At 36.5% G+C, this 15,782-nt stretch overlaps 1 protein-coding gene and 1 pseudogene across 2 annotated transcripts; both read left to right on the forward strand.

Annotated features, from left to right (window-relative positions):
• LOC109231165 lies at positions 10,648-14,143 on the forward strand. Its single transcript, XM_019396736.1, has 2 exons — positions 10,648-11,462; positions 13,121-14,143. Exons 1-2 carry the CDS (start codon positions 10,864-10,866, stop codon positions 13,776-13,778), a joined length of 1,257 nt encoding a protein of 418 aa, XP_019252281.1. The 5' UTR covers positions 10,648-10,863; the 3' UTR covers positions 13,779-14,143.
• LOC109231836 lies at positions 15,085-15,673 on the forward strand (annotated as a pseudogene). Its single transcript, XR_002068847.1, is given in 1 exon segment — positions 15,085-15,673. The product of XR_002068847.1 is annotated as an acid phosphatase 1 pseudogene (transcript).

The following is a 15,782-nucleotide window of genomic DNA, read 5'->3' on the forward strand; positions in this document are numbered from 1 at the left end:
ATCCAGCTAGGATATACAGTATACTGACAGCAGGTGACAGCTTTTTGCCAAGCTGTTATGGGCCCCACTTAAAATTACACCTTTTTTTTTTTAATTCCCAAACTTCTCAGCAAATTTTCGTCGTTTCCAGTTTTCTCGAAACATCCGTAATAACAGAAGAGCAAATCTAGAAACCAGGATTATTGAAAGCTGATTGAATTAATATAGAAATTTATATTTTGTTAAGAATCTTTGTTATTATTTATATGGATGAATATAGGTCATGATAGCCAATCATTTGAAGGAATTTATGTTAGTTATGTGTAATAAGTTCTTCGTTTCAATGTTTTATTTTTTTGTTAATCCGTTTCAAAAGAAGTCTTATATTTTATTATTATATTTAATAAATTTTTAATTTTTACATTTTTTATTTATTAAGTGACACTATCTTTTAAAAGTGATATTACAAGTTTAAAATCATAAAATTTCAAAAGGTATTTTAAATATTTTATACAAGCATTTAATTTAAGATCATATCATCAAAATCCTTTATGCTACTATTTGTTATAGGCGATAACTCCTTTGTCTCAATTATGTGTTTTACTTTTCTTTTGTTAATCCATTTCAAAATAAATGTTATTTATTTATGTTTAGTAAGTTTTTTATGCAAATATTTTTATTTTGCTCTTAGTGACACTTCATTTAGAGGAATGGCATGACATGTCTAAAATCATCAAATTCAAAGACTATTTTGAATATTTTACACAAATATTTAATTTAAGATCATATGATCAAATTGTTTTTTCCATTATAGAGTTTGTGCCTAGTTAAGATTCATAAAATGAAATAGAAGAAGCATAAATATTTAATTGTTTTTCTTGATTTTTTTTAATGGGCGGGGAATATGAGTTGGGAAACTATAACAGAAAGAGTCACTAATAAGAAAATGCATCATCGTGGTTTAGGAAGTAATTTTCAAATCGTATCTCAAAATTAATATGTTCTTTGCCTCAACGCTGATTGCAATTTTATATATGTCTAAAGTAGTTGAGTCTAGAATTAAAGTTTATAGTACTAATTATTTAAATGTGGGAATTATTGGAAGTACGTACAAAATAAGTCACTAGTTAATAAAATGAATGTTGTTCGCTACTGTGTTAAAACACAAAATCAGAAAACTGTTAGAAGAATAAAAGAAACTGAAAAACAGCAAAGAATAAGAAATATTCCGAGTCCACAATTTGCTTGTTTGTCCTTAAGGAATTTTAACCCCCTCACAAGTTGCCAAGGTAATGGATTAAATCCTCCCAGGATGAAACGGAATAAACATTCCTGCAACAGTGGCAATACAAACTGCAGGATACCAACGAACTCAAAGAGCGGAGCAAAATCACACTTACGAATTTGAGAGAGAGAGACTGCGAATTAGAATGCAGTATTTTCAGAAAGAAGGAAGTTCTGTAATGTTTTTGGTCTATTAAAAACGAAGCCATGCCTCAGAATTTATAGGCAATTATTGGAATTCAGAAGTTTACGCGTCCTACCGCGAAGACCGCGGCCAAACTAGCCTTCTGAATCTGCAGCAGTGTTCTGGCGCGGTCCTACCGCGGTTACGCCAGGACCGCGGCCAGACTATCCTTTTGAATCTTCAGCAGTGATCTGGCATTTAATTAATTATTAAATAATTAATTAAATAAATCTTGTCCAAAAATAATCTTATCGATCATTTGACAAATCCGAATCCGAATCCGAAGCCGAAGCCGAAGCCGAAGCCGAAGCCGAAGCCGAAGCCGAAGCCGAAGTCGAGCCGAGCGAGCGACGACGACGGCGCGAGGGTTCATTCTCTTCAACTCCTTTTAAGAGCTTTAAGAAGTGATTCTATAGATAAGCACACAAATATAGTTGTCCCTCACCAATGAGGGACAAAGTGCAAGTCAAAAGCTCACTTTATTCAAATTTTCATTTCCCTCCATTTTATTTCCCACCATTTCCAATTCACACTCTTAGACTTTAAAGCCCAATGCTTAAAGTCTTTGAAGCCCAATGCCTTTAAAGTCCAACAATCCCCCACATGAATTGGAATGGCTGTAACAAGAATGATCATAGATGAAAGCTGTGTGATTTGCAAGTAAGGATTAATCGCATCTGGATAAGTAGGTTTCCCTTTGAACTTTCCGTAGTGAACATATGTCGGATATACTCGGTCAATCGGTAGATTTGATATCTTTGAACCGTCGAACTTTAGTGTATACCTAGACAATCATATCTCACACAACCAACCCTTAACCGTCTTTTGGTTCTCATTGTTGTGTTCGTTTCAGCCATGAACACCGCCTGGTTTCATAAGTATGTAGAGAATTGGCCTTACAAAATTCTCATTCAAGCGGCTTCCACTTCACACTTACATAGGTGATTCCTAAACGTGTAATCCTTTAGATTGACACTGTTTGATAATACCACATCAAACTTAGGTAATCATTAAAGAACGTGTAAAGTTCTATCCTTGTTACTGAACATTGTCTTCATCACGAGAAGGGACCAAAGATTTTACTTTGACAATGTTGAACCGGTCAATCATAACTTTGTTTGAGCTCCTTGAACCTAGATCTCGGAACATCCAAAATTCTAGGTAGAGTTACCGCCATGTTGACTTGTCCTCGGCCATAGTCCCATTCCCTTAGATGATTTCTCAACTCCCTCTCTAGTTAAGCCTTTTGTAAGCGGATCAGCCACATTATCCTTTGATCTTACATAATCAATAGTGATAATTCCACTAGAAAGTAGTTGTCTAACGGTGTTATGTCTTCGTCGTATATGACGAGACTTTCCGTTATACATAACGCTCCCTGCCCGTCCTATTGCAGCCTCACTATCGCAATGTATGCAAATAGGAGTCAAAGGTTTTGGCCAGAACGGAATGTCTTCTAAGAAATTTCGAAGCCATTCAGCTTCTTCACCGGCTTTATCCAAAGCTATAAACTCTGATTCCATTGTAGAGCAAGCAATGCATGTTTGTTTGGAAGACTTCCAAGATACTGCTCCTCCACCAACAGTAAAAACATATCCACTTGTGGACTTTGTTTCTGTTGAGCCGGTTATCCAATTTGCATCACTATATCCTTCGATAACCGCAGGATATTTACTGTAGTGCAAAGCGTAGTCTTGGGTATATTCCAAATATCCCAGAACTCGTTTCATTGCCACCCAGTGATGTTTGTTTGGATTACTTGTGAATCGAATAAGTTTATTTATTGCACAAGCTATATCAGGTCGTGTACAGTTCATGATGTACATTAAGCTTCCCAACACACGAGCATACTCCAATTGAGACGTACTTTCACCTTTATTCTTTATAAGATGATGATTTAAGTCAATTGGAGTTCTTGCACTTCTAAATTCCAAGTGTTTGAATTTTTCAAGTACCATTTTCACGTAATGTGATTGAGACAAAGCTAGACCTGAGGAGTCCTCTGGATTTTAATTCCTAGAATTACATCGGCAACTCCTAAGTCTTTCATATCAAACTTACTAGCAAGCATACGCTTAGTAGCTTGAATGTCGGCGATGTCTTTGCTCATTATTAGCATATCATCAACATATAAGCAAACAATGACTATATGATTTGGAACCTTCTTAATGTAAACACATTTATCACATTCATTAATCTTAAAGCCATTTGATAATATTATTTGGTCAAATTTCGCATGCCATTGCTTGGGTGCTTGTTTTAGTCCATAAAGGGACTTAACAAGTCGACACACCTTCTTTTCTTTTCCCGGAACCACAAACCCTTCGGGTTGGTTCATGTAAATTTCTTCCTCTAGATCACCATTTAAGAAGGTTGTTTTTACATCCATTTGATGGATTTGAAAACCATACGAGGCGGCTAACGCTATTAGCATCCGAATGGATGTAATTCTTGTTACCGGCGAGTATGTGTCAAAATAGTCAAGACCTTCTCGCTGTCTAACTCCTTTGACAACAAGTCTTGCCTTGTATTTGTCAATAGTACCATCGTCTTTCATTTTCTTCTTGAAAATCCATTTAAAACCCAATGTTTTGTTACCTGGAGGAAGATCAACCAATTCCCAGGTATGGTTGCTCAATATGGATTCTATTTCACTATTGACAGCTTCTTTCCAATATTGTGCTTCTGAGGAAGACATTGCTTCCTTGAAGGTACGAGGCTCATTTTCTAGCAGGAAAGTCAGAAAATCTGGACCGAATGAAGTAGATGTCCGTTGATGTTTACTTCTTCTCGGATTTTCCTCATTATGCATACCATCTGTTATTTCCTCCCGAGGTCGTTTTGACTTTTGGTAGGTCACTTCACTTTCCTTTTTATACGGATAAATAGTTTCAAAGAATTCAGCATTATCTGATTCTGTTATCGTATTAACGTGAATCTTAGGATTTTCTGACTTATGAACCAGAAAACGATATGCCTTGCTATTGGTTACATATCCAATAAATACACAATCAACCGTTTTTGGACCTATCTTAACCCTTATAGGTTTAGGAACTTGTACCTTAGCTAAACACCCCTACACTTTGAAGTATTTCAAGCTGGGCTTCCTTCCTTTCCATTTTTCATAGGGAATGGACTGTGTTTTACTATGAGGTACACGGTTGATTATTCGGTTAGCTGTAAGTATAGCTTCCCCCCATAAGTTCTGTGGTAAACCTGAACTTATCAACAACGCGTTCATCATCTCTTTCAACGTTCGATTCTTTCTCTCCGCAATTCCATTAGATTGTGGAGAGTAAGGGGCAGTTGTTTGGTGAATAATGCCATTTTTCAAACATATTTCTTCAAAAGGAGATTCATATTCGCCACCCCTATCACTTCTTATCATTTTGATCTTTTTGTTTAGTTGTGTTTCAACTTCACTCTTGTATTGCTTGAAAGCATCAATTGCCTCATCTTTACTATTAAGTAAATAAACATAGCAATATCTCGTGCTATCGTCAATAAAAGTAATAAAATACTTTTTCCCACCACGAGATGGTGTTGACTTCATGTCGCAAATATCTGTGTGAATTAAGTCTAAAGGACTTGAATTTCTTTCAACGGACTTATAAGGATGCTTAGCATGCTTTGATTCCACACATATTTGACATTTGAAATTAATGCAATCAAATTTTGGCAATACTTCTAAATTTATCATTTTTCGCAATGTTTTGAAGTTGACGTGACCTAAGCGTGATGCCATAAAGTGTTTGACTCAAGTAAGTAAGAAGAAGCACATTAACTTTGTTGATAGGAACTGCTATTACATTTAGCTTAAAAAGGCCCTCATTCAGGTAACCTTTTCCTACATACACATCATTCTTACTTAGTACAACACTATTAGAAACAAAAATACATTTGAATCCATTCTTGACAAGAAGTGAGGTAGACACAAGATTCTTGCGAATTCTGGAACATGGAGAACTTAGAGTCACTATTTTTCCCGACGTCATCTTCAACGCAATCTTGCCAACTCCTTCAATTTTGGCTGTAGACGAATTTCCCATGAAAATTGTCTCGTCGGGTCCTCCGGGGGCATAAGAAGAAAATAACTCCTTGTTAGCACAAACATGGCGGGTGGCTCCAGAATCTATCCACCATTTCCTACCAAATTGCATTCAGACAACATGGCACACAAGTCCTCCATTTCTTCAGCATTTTCAACCATGTAATTTGATTCTTCTTCTTCTTATCATTCTTTGGTGCACGACAATCCACGGCCTTATGCCCAGATTTTCCACAGTTGTGGCAGTTACCCTTGAACTTTTTCTTGCTTGGGTAATTCTTTGGTCCAGAAGCCTTCTTTCTTTCTTATTTTGTGGCGCCTCCGCAACAATGTTAGCCCTTATTATTGTCGAGTTTCCACGTGACTTCTTTTCAGCATTTTTGTTGTCTTCTTCTATCCTCGGACGAACAATCAAGTCTTCTAGTGTCATTTCCTTCCGCTTGTGTTTAAGATAGTTCTTAAAGTCCTTCCACAACGGAGGTAACTTCTCAATGAAAGCAGTGACTTCAAAGGCCTCATTTATGACCATACCTTCTGCAAGGAGGTCATGCACAATGACTTGTAATTCTTGGACTTGAGTTATGACCGACCTCGTGTCAATCATCTTGAAATCCAAAAACCTTGCAGCCACGAACTTCTTAAGTCCGGCATCCTCAGTCTTGTACTTTTTCTCAAGCGCATTCCATAACGCTTTTAAAGTTTCCATGACACTATAGACATTGTACAAGCTATCTTCCAAACAACTCAAAATGTAGTTTTTGCACAAGAAATCAGAATGTTTCCATGCTTCAGTTACAACAAATCGTTCGTCATCCGGAGTGCCTTCAGCCAGGACCGGAGGATCCTCCTTGATAAATCGCTGCAAACTCAACGTAGTAAGATAGAAGAGCATCTTCATTTGCCAACGTTTGAAGTCAATACAGGAAAACTTTCCGGGTTTTTCTGCTGGTGCCATAGCATGAGCAGGAGTTGAACGGCTTGACGAGGCAGCAACACTCGTAACAGTAGCACCCGTTCCCGCAACATTTGCATTAGTTTGGTTTTCATTCGTCATTTTTCTGTAGAGTTGGAAACAATCAGTGAAGTTTTGATATCTTCAAACTGAATACCAAACCAAACATACAACACGTAACAATGGTGAAGCTTTTATATACTTCAAACCCGTACGTTTATTATTCCGGTAAAGTTTTGATATATTTTAAACCAGATAGAACAATTATTGGAGTAGAAAGCACGAAGGCTTTAGTCTCCAAACCAGTATACAAAATATAAATAACATTTTAATATATATTTCAACACAGAAACGTTAGTATTAAAATTCCTTAAGCTTGTTGTTTGCTACTGTGTTAAAACACAAAATCAGAAAACTGTTAGAAGAATAAAAGAAACTGGAAAACAGCATAGAATAAGAAATATTCCGAGTCCACAATTTGCTTGTGCGTCCTTAAGGAATTTTAACCCCCTCACAAGTTGCCAAGGTAATGGATTAAATCCTCCCAGGATGAAACGGAATAAACCTTCCTGCAACAGTGGCAATACAAACTGCAGGATACCAACAAACTCAAAGAACGGAGCAAAATCACACTTACGAATTTGAGAGAGAGAGACTGCGAATTAGAATGCAGTATTTTCAGAAAGAAGGAAGTTCTGTAATGTTTTTGGTCTATTAAAAACGAAGTCATGCCTCAGAATTTATAGGCAATTATTGGAAGAGGTGTGATGTTTGTTCTGGAAAAGGTGTGTGTTCAGAAGTTTACGCGTCCTGCTGCGGTTATGCCAGGACCGCGGCCAAACTAGCCTTCTGAATCTGCAGCAGTGCCGAAGCCGAAGCCGAAGCCGAGCCGAGCGACGACGACAGTGCGAGGATTCATTCTCTTCAACTCCTTTTAAGAGCTTTAAGAAGTGATTCTATATATAAGCACACAGATGTAGTTGTCCCTCACCAATGAGGGACAAAGTGCAAGTCAAAAGCTCACTTTATTCAAATTTTCATTTCCCTCCATTTTATTTTCCACCATTTCCAATTCACACTCTTAGACTTTAAAGCCCAATGCTTAAAGTCTTTGAAGCCCAATGCCTTTAAGTCCAACAATGAATAATTGATTTAACAATATTATGGATACCTGTATCGCTAATGGATTCTTCGAATATAAACAATTGGTGTTATCCTTCGGATATTATGTAGTTAAAAGAATATAAACAATTGGTGCTTCCATTCATTAAACAATAAGAATGGAAAATTATGTAGTTAAAAAGGGATAATTTCAGCCCTTGTCACTTGGCTTAACAGCCCAACCGAAAATGTCCCACGTTTGAAGTCCTCACCTAGTTTTAGCCCAGGTTGTATATAATCTGAAATAACATTTTCAGACTTTAGCCACTATTACAAACACACTTTTAGGGTTTCTTTATTTTCATTTTTCCCCGGCACACTCTATACTCTCAGCCTCTCTTTGCTTTCTTCTTTCTTTCTCTTCTCTCACTCACTTAGATTTGAATATTTATAGAACTCAAATTTCTCTACTAAGTTGCTTAATCTTCATAAATTTTTATAGATCTCAAATATTTGAATCTCGATTTATGTGTGTCCAAATTTAAAATTGAAGTTTTGTTGCATCTAAATTCTAAACTCCATTGAAGGAGCTTGAAAATCTAACTTTAAAGTGACGACAGGTTCGTTCTGTTCAGGAAGTAAAGAGCAGTCCCTTAAGGCGTAGCTGATTCACCATGAGAGCTAAGTGGAAGAAGAAGCGTATGAGGAGGTTGAAGAGGAAGCGCCGGAAGATGAGGTAGAGATCTAAGTAAAAGCTTATTCCGCACGTCTCAGCATTCTTAGCTTTTGGTGTATCTTCTTTGCCTTAGGTTATTGCATCTTTTTGTTCCCTTTTTCAGAACTTTATAGTTAATTTCTGTAGTGTTTTTGTGCTAATGGCACCTAATGTACTTATGCTTTTGAGGTATATTGAAACTCTGATAGCCATTTTCGCTTTTCTTTAAAAAAAAAAAAACTCTAAATTATTGTAATGATAAGAATCTTGAGTGCTGGGTTAACTGTGTCTGATTAACATTGGTTTTGGGAACCATACTAGTTGAAGAAGGAAGGTCAAGATGAAATCCAGTTTTGTATACACCATTCTACATCATTATACAATATTATACAAAATTATAATGAGGGTATAATGTTATATAATATTGTATATTAGGTGTGAAAATACTTATACAACATTGATCTTTTTTTTTTAAGTAAGTTTCTCTTTCATGATAGTAATTTTAGTTTTGTTGCATGTTTTTTATTTCTAGTTTTTCCACAGTTCCTTTTTGCTTTTGTTTTGGTTACTTTTTATTTAGATTTTTCTTTTTGCTTTTACTTCGTATTCTCTATGTTTTCTATTAACACTGAGTTTGTTTTTTTTTCCAGCGAAATACTGGTATACATTATTCAACATTTCATATACAAGTTTATACAAACTTATACATCAATATACATTACTGTACAGATGAAGTTAAAACTGAAAAATAGAATTTTTGAATTTTTCTCACTTTTATCTACCAATTTATATATAAAGTTAATTTTTTCGTTGATTTCTCTACTAAATGATGAATTTTCAAAATTTTCTTTTCTTGTTGAGTTTTTTGTCAAATCATAAACTTTGGAGCAAATTCATCTATATAGAACTTGGAAAATAAGAGATTTTAGGTCTGTTTGTTGTATGTTTATAGCTGGGATAGGAATGTATAAACTTGGATAAGAAATAGAACAAAAATCCATGAAAAATTTGCGTCAGAATAAAAAGGGCATAAAGGTTTTTTTCGGATCTGAGCCAAATAATATTGGGCTATATATTTGTAAACTTAAATCTGGGTCATCCGGTTGCAAGGTTAACTTCTAAAGTGTATTATTACGTAATTTTATCTTAAAAGAAGTCTTAAAAAACCACCATTTAAATTTTTATTCATGCTAAATACACAAATACGGATAAATTAGTATGTAAACCATTAACTGTAGAGTTTTATTTATTTAATTAATAAATAGTACATTAACTTTGGAAACGGCAAGGCTTTGTTATATTTTAAAGTACATGAATTCAGTTATGGAAGCCATTATTAGCAAATTATTTGTATTGGTGCAACTTGAAAACTGGAATTGTTGTTGTGTTTTTCTTTATCATATGGAGAAGGGAAAATGGTTAAATTTGTTCATGCACTATTTGCAATTAGCACAATGTTAATTTTGTTAAATTTTGAGTCTAATATTATCTCGTCATTAGAAAAAAGTTTTATTTTTATCCTTGATTCTTAACGAAGCTCTATCCGAAGAACCATAATAAAAAATTGAATGGTAAATTTAAATAGACGGACACGTAAAGTCCATCCATTTCACATCAAAACTCGTTAATTACAAGGTCAAATTTGCCCCTTTCCTATAGAGGAATGACATTTCTGAGAGAAACACACTTTTATTAGTTTAGACATTTACGATAGTATAAATTTAGGGCCAGAGATAAAAAATGGTTGTATATTCTTTCTCAATCGTTTCCGTTCGCTAACAAAAAGATAATAGATGGAAGAAAATAAATTACTTCCTAACAGCACTTCACTACATGGAATATAAGGTCAGAGATTCAACCCCCCAAAAAAAAAGGTCAGAGAAAATGGAGACTATTTCTTCTTGCTATATTTTCCCCCTCTTATATCAACAAAAGTATGTTGATTGACTATGCTAAATCTCATTTCCTTCTTTCAATTTCTGCTTCATGTTTTAGAGTTAAAAATGAAATTGATGTCTTACATGAAAACTAATAAATGGCATTCTATTTATACAAAATTAAGATAAAAGTAATCTTTTTGTTCTATTTTAAGTGTCGCTTTAATTACTAATTTTTTCTTCAAATTAATTATAATTTTAAAAAGTCAAGACTAATTTTAACGATAACTTTAATATTAAATAAGTACTAATATTTTTTTTAATAATACTCTATTGTCAAAATAAAGATAACTTAATAAATTAAACTTTATACTACTTATTATTTTCTTAATGGCGAAACGGGACGGAGAGAGTAATGAATATGCCAAAAACACTGGCAGATACGACAAGATATCGTGAGGACTAGTTGACGATAAATAAAAAGGAAATTGCCGAATCAACAAAACAGAAGGAAAGAGAAATAAAGCGACAGAGAGGGAGACAGAGAGGTTCAAATAGTATTGAGCCGACATGCATTCATTTGCCAAAATATACATACATGCTTTCTTCGCACTCACCATCTCAGGCTTATCTTTTTCTCCTCATCAAACTCTTAGCTAGTTTTTAGAAAAACCCAAAACTAAACAAGGAAAATTCAAGAAGAAGAGTTCAGCAGTACATGATATGGATCCTTGCCCGTTTGTTCGTTTGATAATTGAGTCATTAGCTCTTAAACTTCCATCAGTAACTAAACCTCCTGGTTCTGGTTCTGGAGTTCACCCTTGTTCAACTCCTTGCTATGCTAAACTCAAGCTCAAGAATTTCCTTTCTCAAACTGCCATTCTCCCTCTCTGTTCCATTTCTCAAGATCCTTCTTCTCCGCCGGAGTCTTCCGCCTCCGCCGCCGGGTTCCACCTAGACGCCGTTACTCTCCGGCGTCTCTCTGGAAAGCCTGTTACGTTAAAAGTGTCCGTTTTCACGGGGCGCATGGGTCGCACGTGCGGTGTTACCAGTGGGAAGCTGCTGGGATCGGTTCAGGTGAGCGTTAACTTGAACGGGACGCATTCGAAGTCCAGCGTGTTTCAGAATGGGTGGATGAAATTGGGAAGCGAACCGGCGGTGGCTATGTTGCACATGGCGGTTCGTGCTGAACCGGACCCGCGGTTCGTGTTCCAGTTCGGAGGTGAACCGGAATGCAGTCCGGTGGTTTTCCAGATCCAGGGGAATATAAGGCAGCCGGTTTTCAGCTGCAAGTTCAGTGCTGATCGCAACAACCGGACACGGTGAGTCCCTCCCCATTGTTTTCCCCGCGCATTTTACCTTTCCCTTTCCTATGGAAATTGCTAACTTGCGCCCACGTTATTTTCAAGGGGGTGGTCTTTTTACCCCAAAACATTTCGAAATTTACCTTTTTCATTTACTTTTTGCTATGGTTTATTTTATGGCGTCTTTGTTGTGAACAAAAATAATTGTGTCGCTTCTTTTTACTGTAGTTGTTAATTTGTTATGAGAGAAGCATGTTTTGTGGTCAAACTAAATTGCTTTCTTGAAACGATTAATCAATTGGGGTGGGGGCAGTAAATCTTGCATAATTGAGATTCTACAGCTCACCCTCTAAAACTAGTCAATATTACTAAACAAAACCATTTTGTCATAAAGTGTTTAGAAATAGATTTGCAAAGACAGAGCATTTAATTAGGGAGATGATGATCAAATTAGTTGAAAGGATTATATCCTCGCAAACGCGCGCTTATTACTAATAAAAGGAAAAAATAGAATAAAAAATTATTGGTTGGAACTCAAAGGGAAAGTTTCTAGTGATGAGAATTGTACTGTTACGTAGCTTTAATTGGCGGTTTAGGGATTAGGTAGCCTCCTCACATGATTCGACTAGATGTCTATGTGAAAAGTTGCTTCTCCAGAAGCTGAAGTATTTCTCACTCTCTGAAGAGTCACATGCATGTTGTGTGAATAGCTGCACATGCTTTGAGTACAATCTCTAAGCTATGGAACTTTCTTTTTTGCTTACGTGATCATCATGCTACTGCTCTTTTCTCATTTTTTTTCTCGTGCTTGAGGTCGAGTGAAAATAACCTCTCTATGTTCACTATAGGGGTAAGGTCTGCTTACTATCGACCCTTGCCAGACTCCACTTGTGGAACTATACTGGGTTTTTTGTTATTGTTACGTGATCATCATCTTTCCCTGGGATATGACTATAGAATGCTTTACATTGTTTGAATTTTGTATTCTTTCTTCTGCAATTTGCAATTGGGAATTCATACAATAATGTTCCCATAGCGGATATGAATGAATGAGATAGTGTCTTTAGGATTCTTGTTTGCTAGATCTACCCACTGCGACTTCTAATTGGTTATATATCCTATAGTTCTCATGAGCTGTTTTGTACAATTGTCATCTGCACAATTCATTATTCTACTTGCTTACGTCCTTTTCAATCATAGTTGATCTGATTCTCTGAAGGCGAACAATTCAGCAGTGCATTTTGTGTCCATGGCATGTGAAGAGGAAAAATGACAAAAAATACAGCTTGTTTCAAAGGATCCTGTATCCTGACCTCTTTACAATTTGATCCTCCTACGTTGTAGCATGTTGTATCCAACAAATTAACTTCTTAATGAAGGTTTAGATTCGTCTAGTAATGAAAAAGATTAGAGAATAAGTTAGGTCAAGAACAGACAACATTAAATCCTATGCTCAACTGTCATTAGCAACTACCATTGATTCCCTCCCCATGTGCACAGATTTGGGCAAGACCTGCATAAAGTGGTTAATATTCTTCTTTGACTTTTCGTTTCCTTCCAATCAACTATATTACCAGTCAAAGTATGAAGTAGAATATTGTTCAAGTTATTAATTTTGTTTGTATGCGGTCCTGAAGCTAATATTTCTTCTCTTCTTTTTATTTTTGTAAAAACAGATCTCTTCCAACTGATTTTAACTTAGGCAATAGAGGATGGATGAGAACATTTTCTGCTGAAAGAGACAGACCAGGGAGGGAGCGAAAAGGGTGGATGATAATTATCTATGATCTTTCAGGGTCAGCTGTTGCAGCTGCCTCAGTGATCACTCCATTTGTGCCATCTCCAGGTTCTGACCGTGTTTCACGATCAAATCCTGGTGCATGGCTTATCCTCCGGCCTAATGGATCCTGTGTTAGCAGCTGGAAACCATGGGGTCGTCTTGAGGCTTGGCGCGAAAGAGGGCCAGTTGATGGACTTGGTTACAAATTTGAGCTTGTTACTGATATTGGTCTTACTAGTGGTGTACCTATAGCTGAAGGCACAATGAGTATGAAAAAAGGTGGGCAATTTTGCATAGACAACACAATAAAAGACTCTGCACTGAGTTCATTGTCGCCTATTCGAGGATTTGTGATGGGATCTAGCGTGGAAGGCGAAGGCAAACCAAGTACTCCAACAGTTCAAGTTGGGGTACGACATGTAACTTGCATGGCCGATGCTGCCCTATTTATCGCGCTTTCAGCTGCCATTGATCTTAGCATGGACGCGTGTCGGCTTTTCTCTCAAAAACTTGGAAAGGAATTTTGCAATAATGATCAAGAGTCATTCTCATAAATGGAAAAGCTTTTAACCCTGCAGTTTTTGTTCACTCACATGCAGTAATGACCAAAGAATGGCAGCTGGTTTGAGCATGGAAGAAACTCCTTTACCTCCCCATGTTTTATATATTTTTTAATTAATTGTGGAAAAAAACATGACTTTTTCTATACCCGATTAGAGTGTGAGCTTTGAGTGGCCTGTGAGCTGTAGGTATATTTTCCCTATTTGGAAAGCAACACTTTGTGCTGGCTCTAATTCCATTTTGTCCCATTTCTGCAGAGGTGAGCATTATATATTTTTTTTCAAAGTATTTATTAACAATGTACAGACTAGGAATGAGTGATTTATTTATTAAGATTATTTCATTTTTTTTCTTTCCATTCTTTGATTGCTCCCGAGCGGGTTGCGCTCCCTTCAAATTTGTGTCCTTTCACATTCATTTTTGTTTCAGAGCATGCTGTTTGTTCCTTAAATCCTAATGCAAGTATTCATTGTAAGCGGAGATTAGACACAATATACAGAGAATACAATCTTGAGTTAGGTTAAATTAATGTATCATTCAACTTTTGAATCAGCAGTAACTATAGGCGGTTAAGCCTTAGACCAATTTCGACAATCCATTGGGTATCAAGCTCAAACAACATAGAAAACAAAGCTGATGAGATGTGAACTGTTGTCACCACGCTTTCAAAGAACATATAATATGCTAGGGATATTCGGGATTTGGATAGAGTGTCTACTCGTCACAAGCTATTAGTTACTAGGCATCATTTATCCATACACAATAAATATTGATCATACCTTTTGTTTTACCCGTCAATGCCTTTTGTTGCGTGCTTCGCTTTTGGTAAAATGACTTAGCTTCACGTAGGAGAGCTCAAAATGACAAATCCTTTGAACTGTTAGAAATTAGACTTCAAGAATTACAATATTTGTTTAGAAATCATGACCAAATTCTTTGTAAATCAAGAGTGATACTCCATTGAAGTTCGATCATGTGTTAGTAGAAATAATTGCTCCCAACCCTAATTCCCAAACATCTCTTGCTTTTAAGCATTAACTATGACCATTTTGTTTCTTTAAGTTCCATTCCCACATTGTCCCTAACTCCATTTTTAATCCTCCAAATAGCTCCTTCGCTCTATTTTGGCCTCCAATGTACCTATATCAATTATCTCACAACTTAGGCAAAATTCTTCGAATAAAAGCTCAAACAAGGCAATTAATCATAGAAAAAAAAATCATAAAATATATAATAACAATTCAAGTTATCATTTTTGCACATATTATTATGAGTATCTATTGCACTTTCAAAATTAGTTTAGGGACTAATTTTATTAACTCTCCAAATCTGAAATTAGAGGTGCATTATAGAAGGCGGAAAGAATGGGACAGCTTTAGATTTGATTGGGCTAATCCGGTCTCTCCTTCCATAGCCTGATCCTGAGGCTCTGAGACCCCAGCGAAGCAGATTCCAGATTCTGCTACCCTATCATGGCGTACGCTCAAAACTTTTTGGTAGCTGTTTTCATCTCCTTCACCTTCGTCTCCACCTCATTCTCTCAGTCTATTCTCGGAATCACCCCCGAAATCTTAGAACTTTTAACCATCAATCGCCACCGTAAGATTCCCAAAGACAATAACAATGCTTTGTTCTGTGAGAGCTGGCGGTTTACAGTGGAGACTAATGACGCTGGTTTCTGGGCTTTGATTCCCGAAAGGTGCGCTTCTTTCGTCCAGGACTACATGAACGGCGATCGTTACTCTTCAGATTGCGGTGCGGTGGCTGACCTGTCGCTGGCATTTGCCAATACGGTTAAGGTTTCAAACGATGGAAAGGACGCTTGGGTCTTCGACATTGATGAAACTTTGCTCTCCAACTTGCCCTACTATGTCACCCATGGCTTCGGGTAACTCCTCTCTCTCTCTCTCTCTCTCTCTCTCTCTCTCTCTCTCTCTCTCTCTCTATCGATCGAACGATCGAAATGATTGTTACTTCCCTTTTAATTTGCTGAATTT

Source organism: Nicotiana attenuata, chromosome 8 (genome assembly GCF_001879085.1).
Source record: "Nicotiana attenuata strain UT chromosome 8, NIATTr2, whole genome shotgun sequence".
NCBI classification, from domain to species: domain Eukaryota; kingdom Viridiplantae; phylum Streptophyta; class Magnoliopsida; order Solanales; family Solanaceae; genus Nicotiana; species Nicotiana attenuata.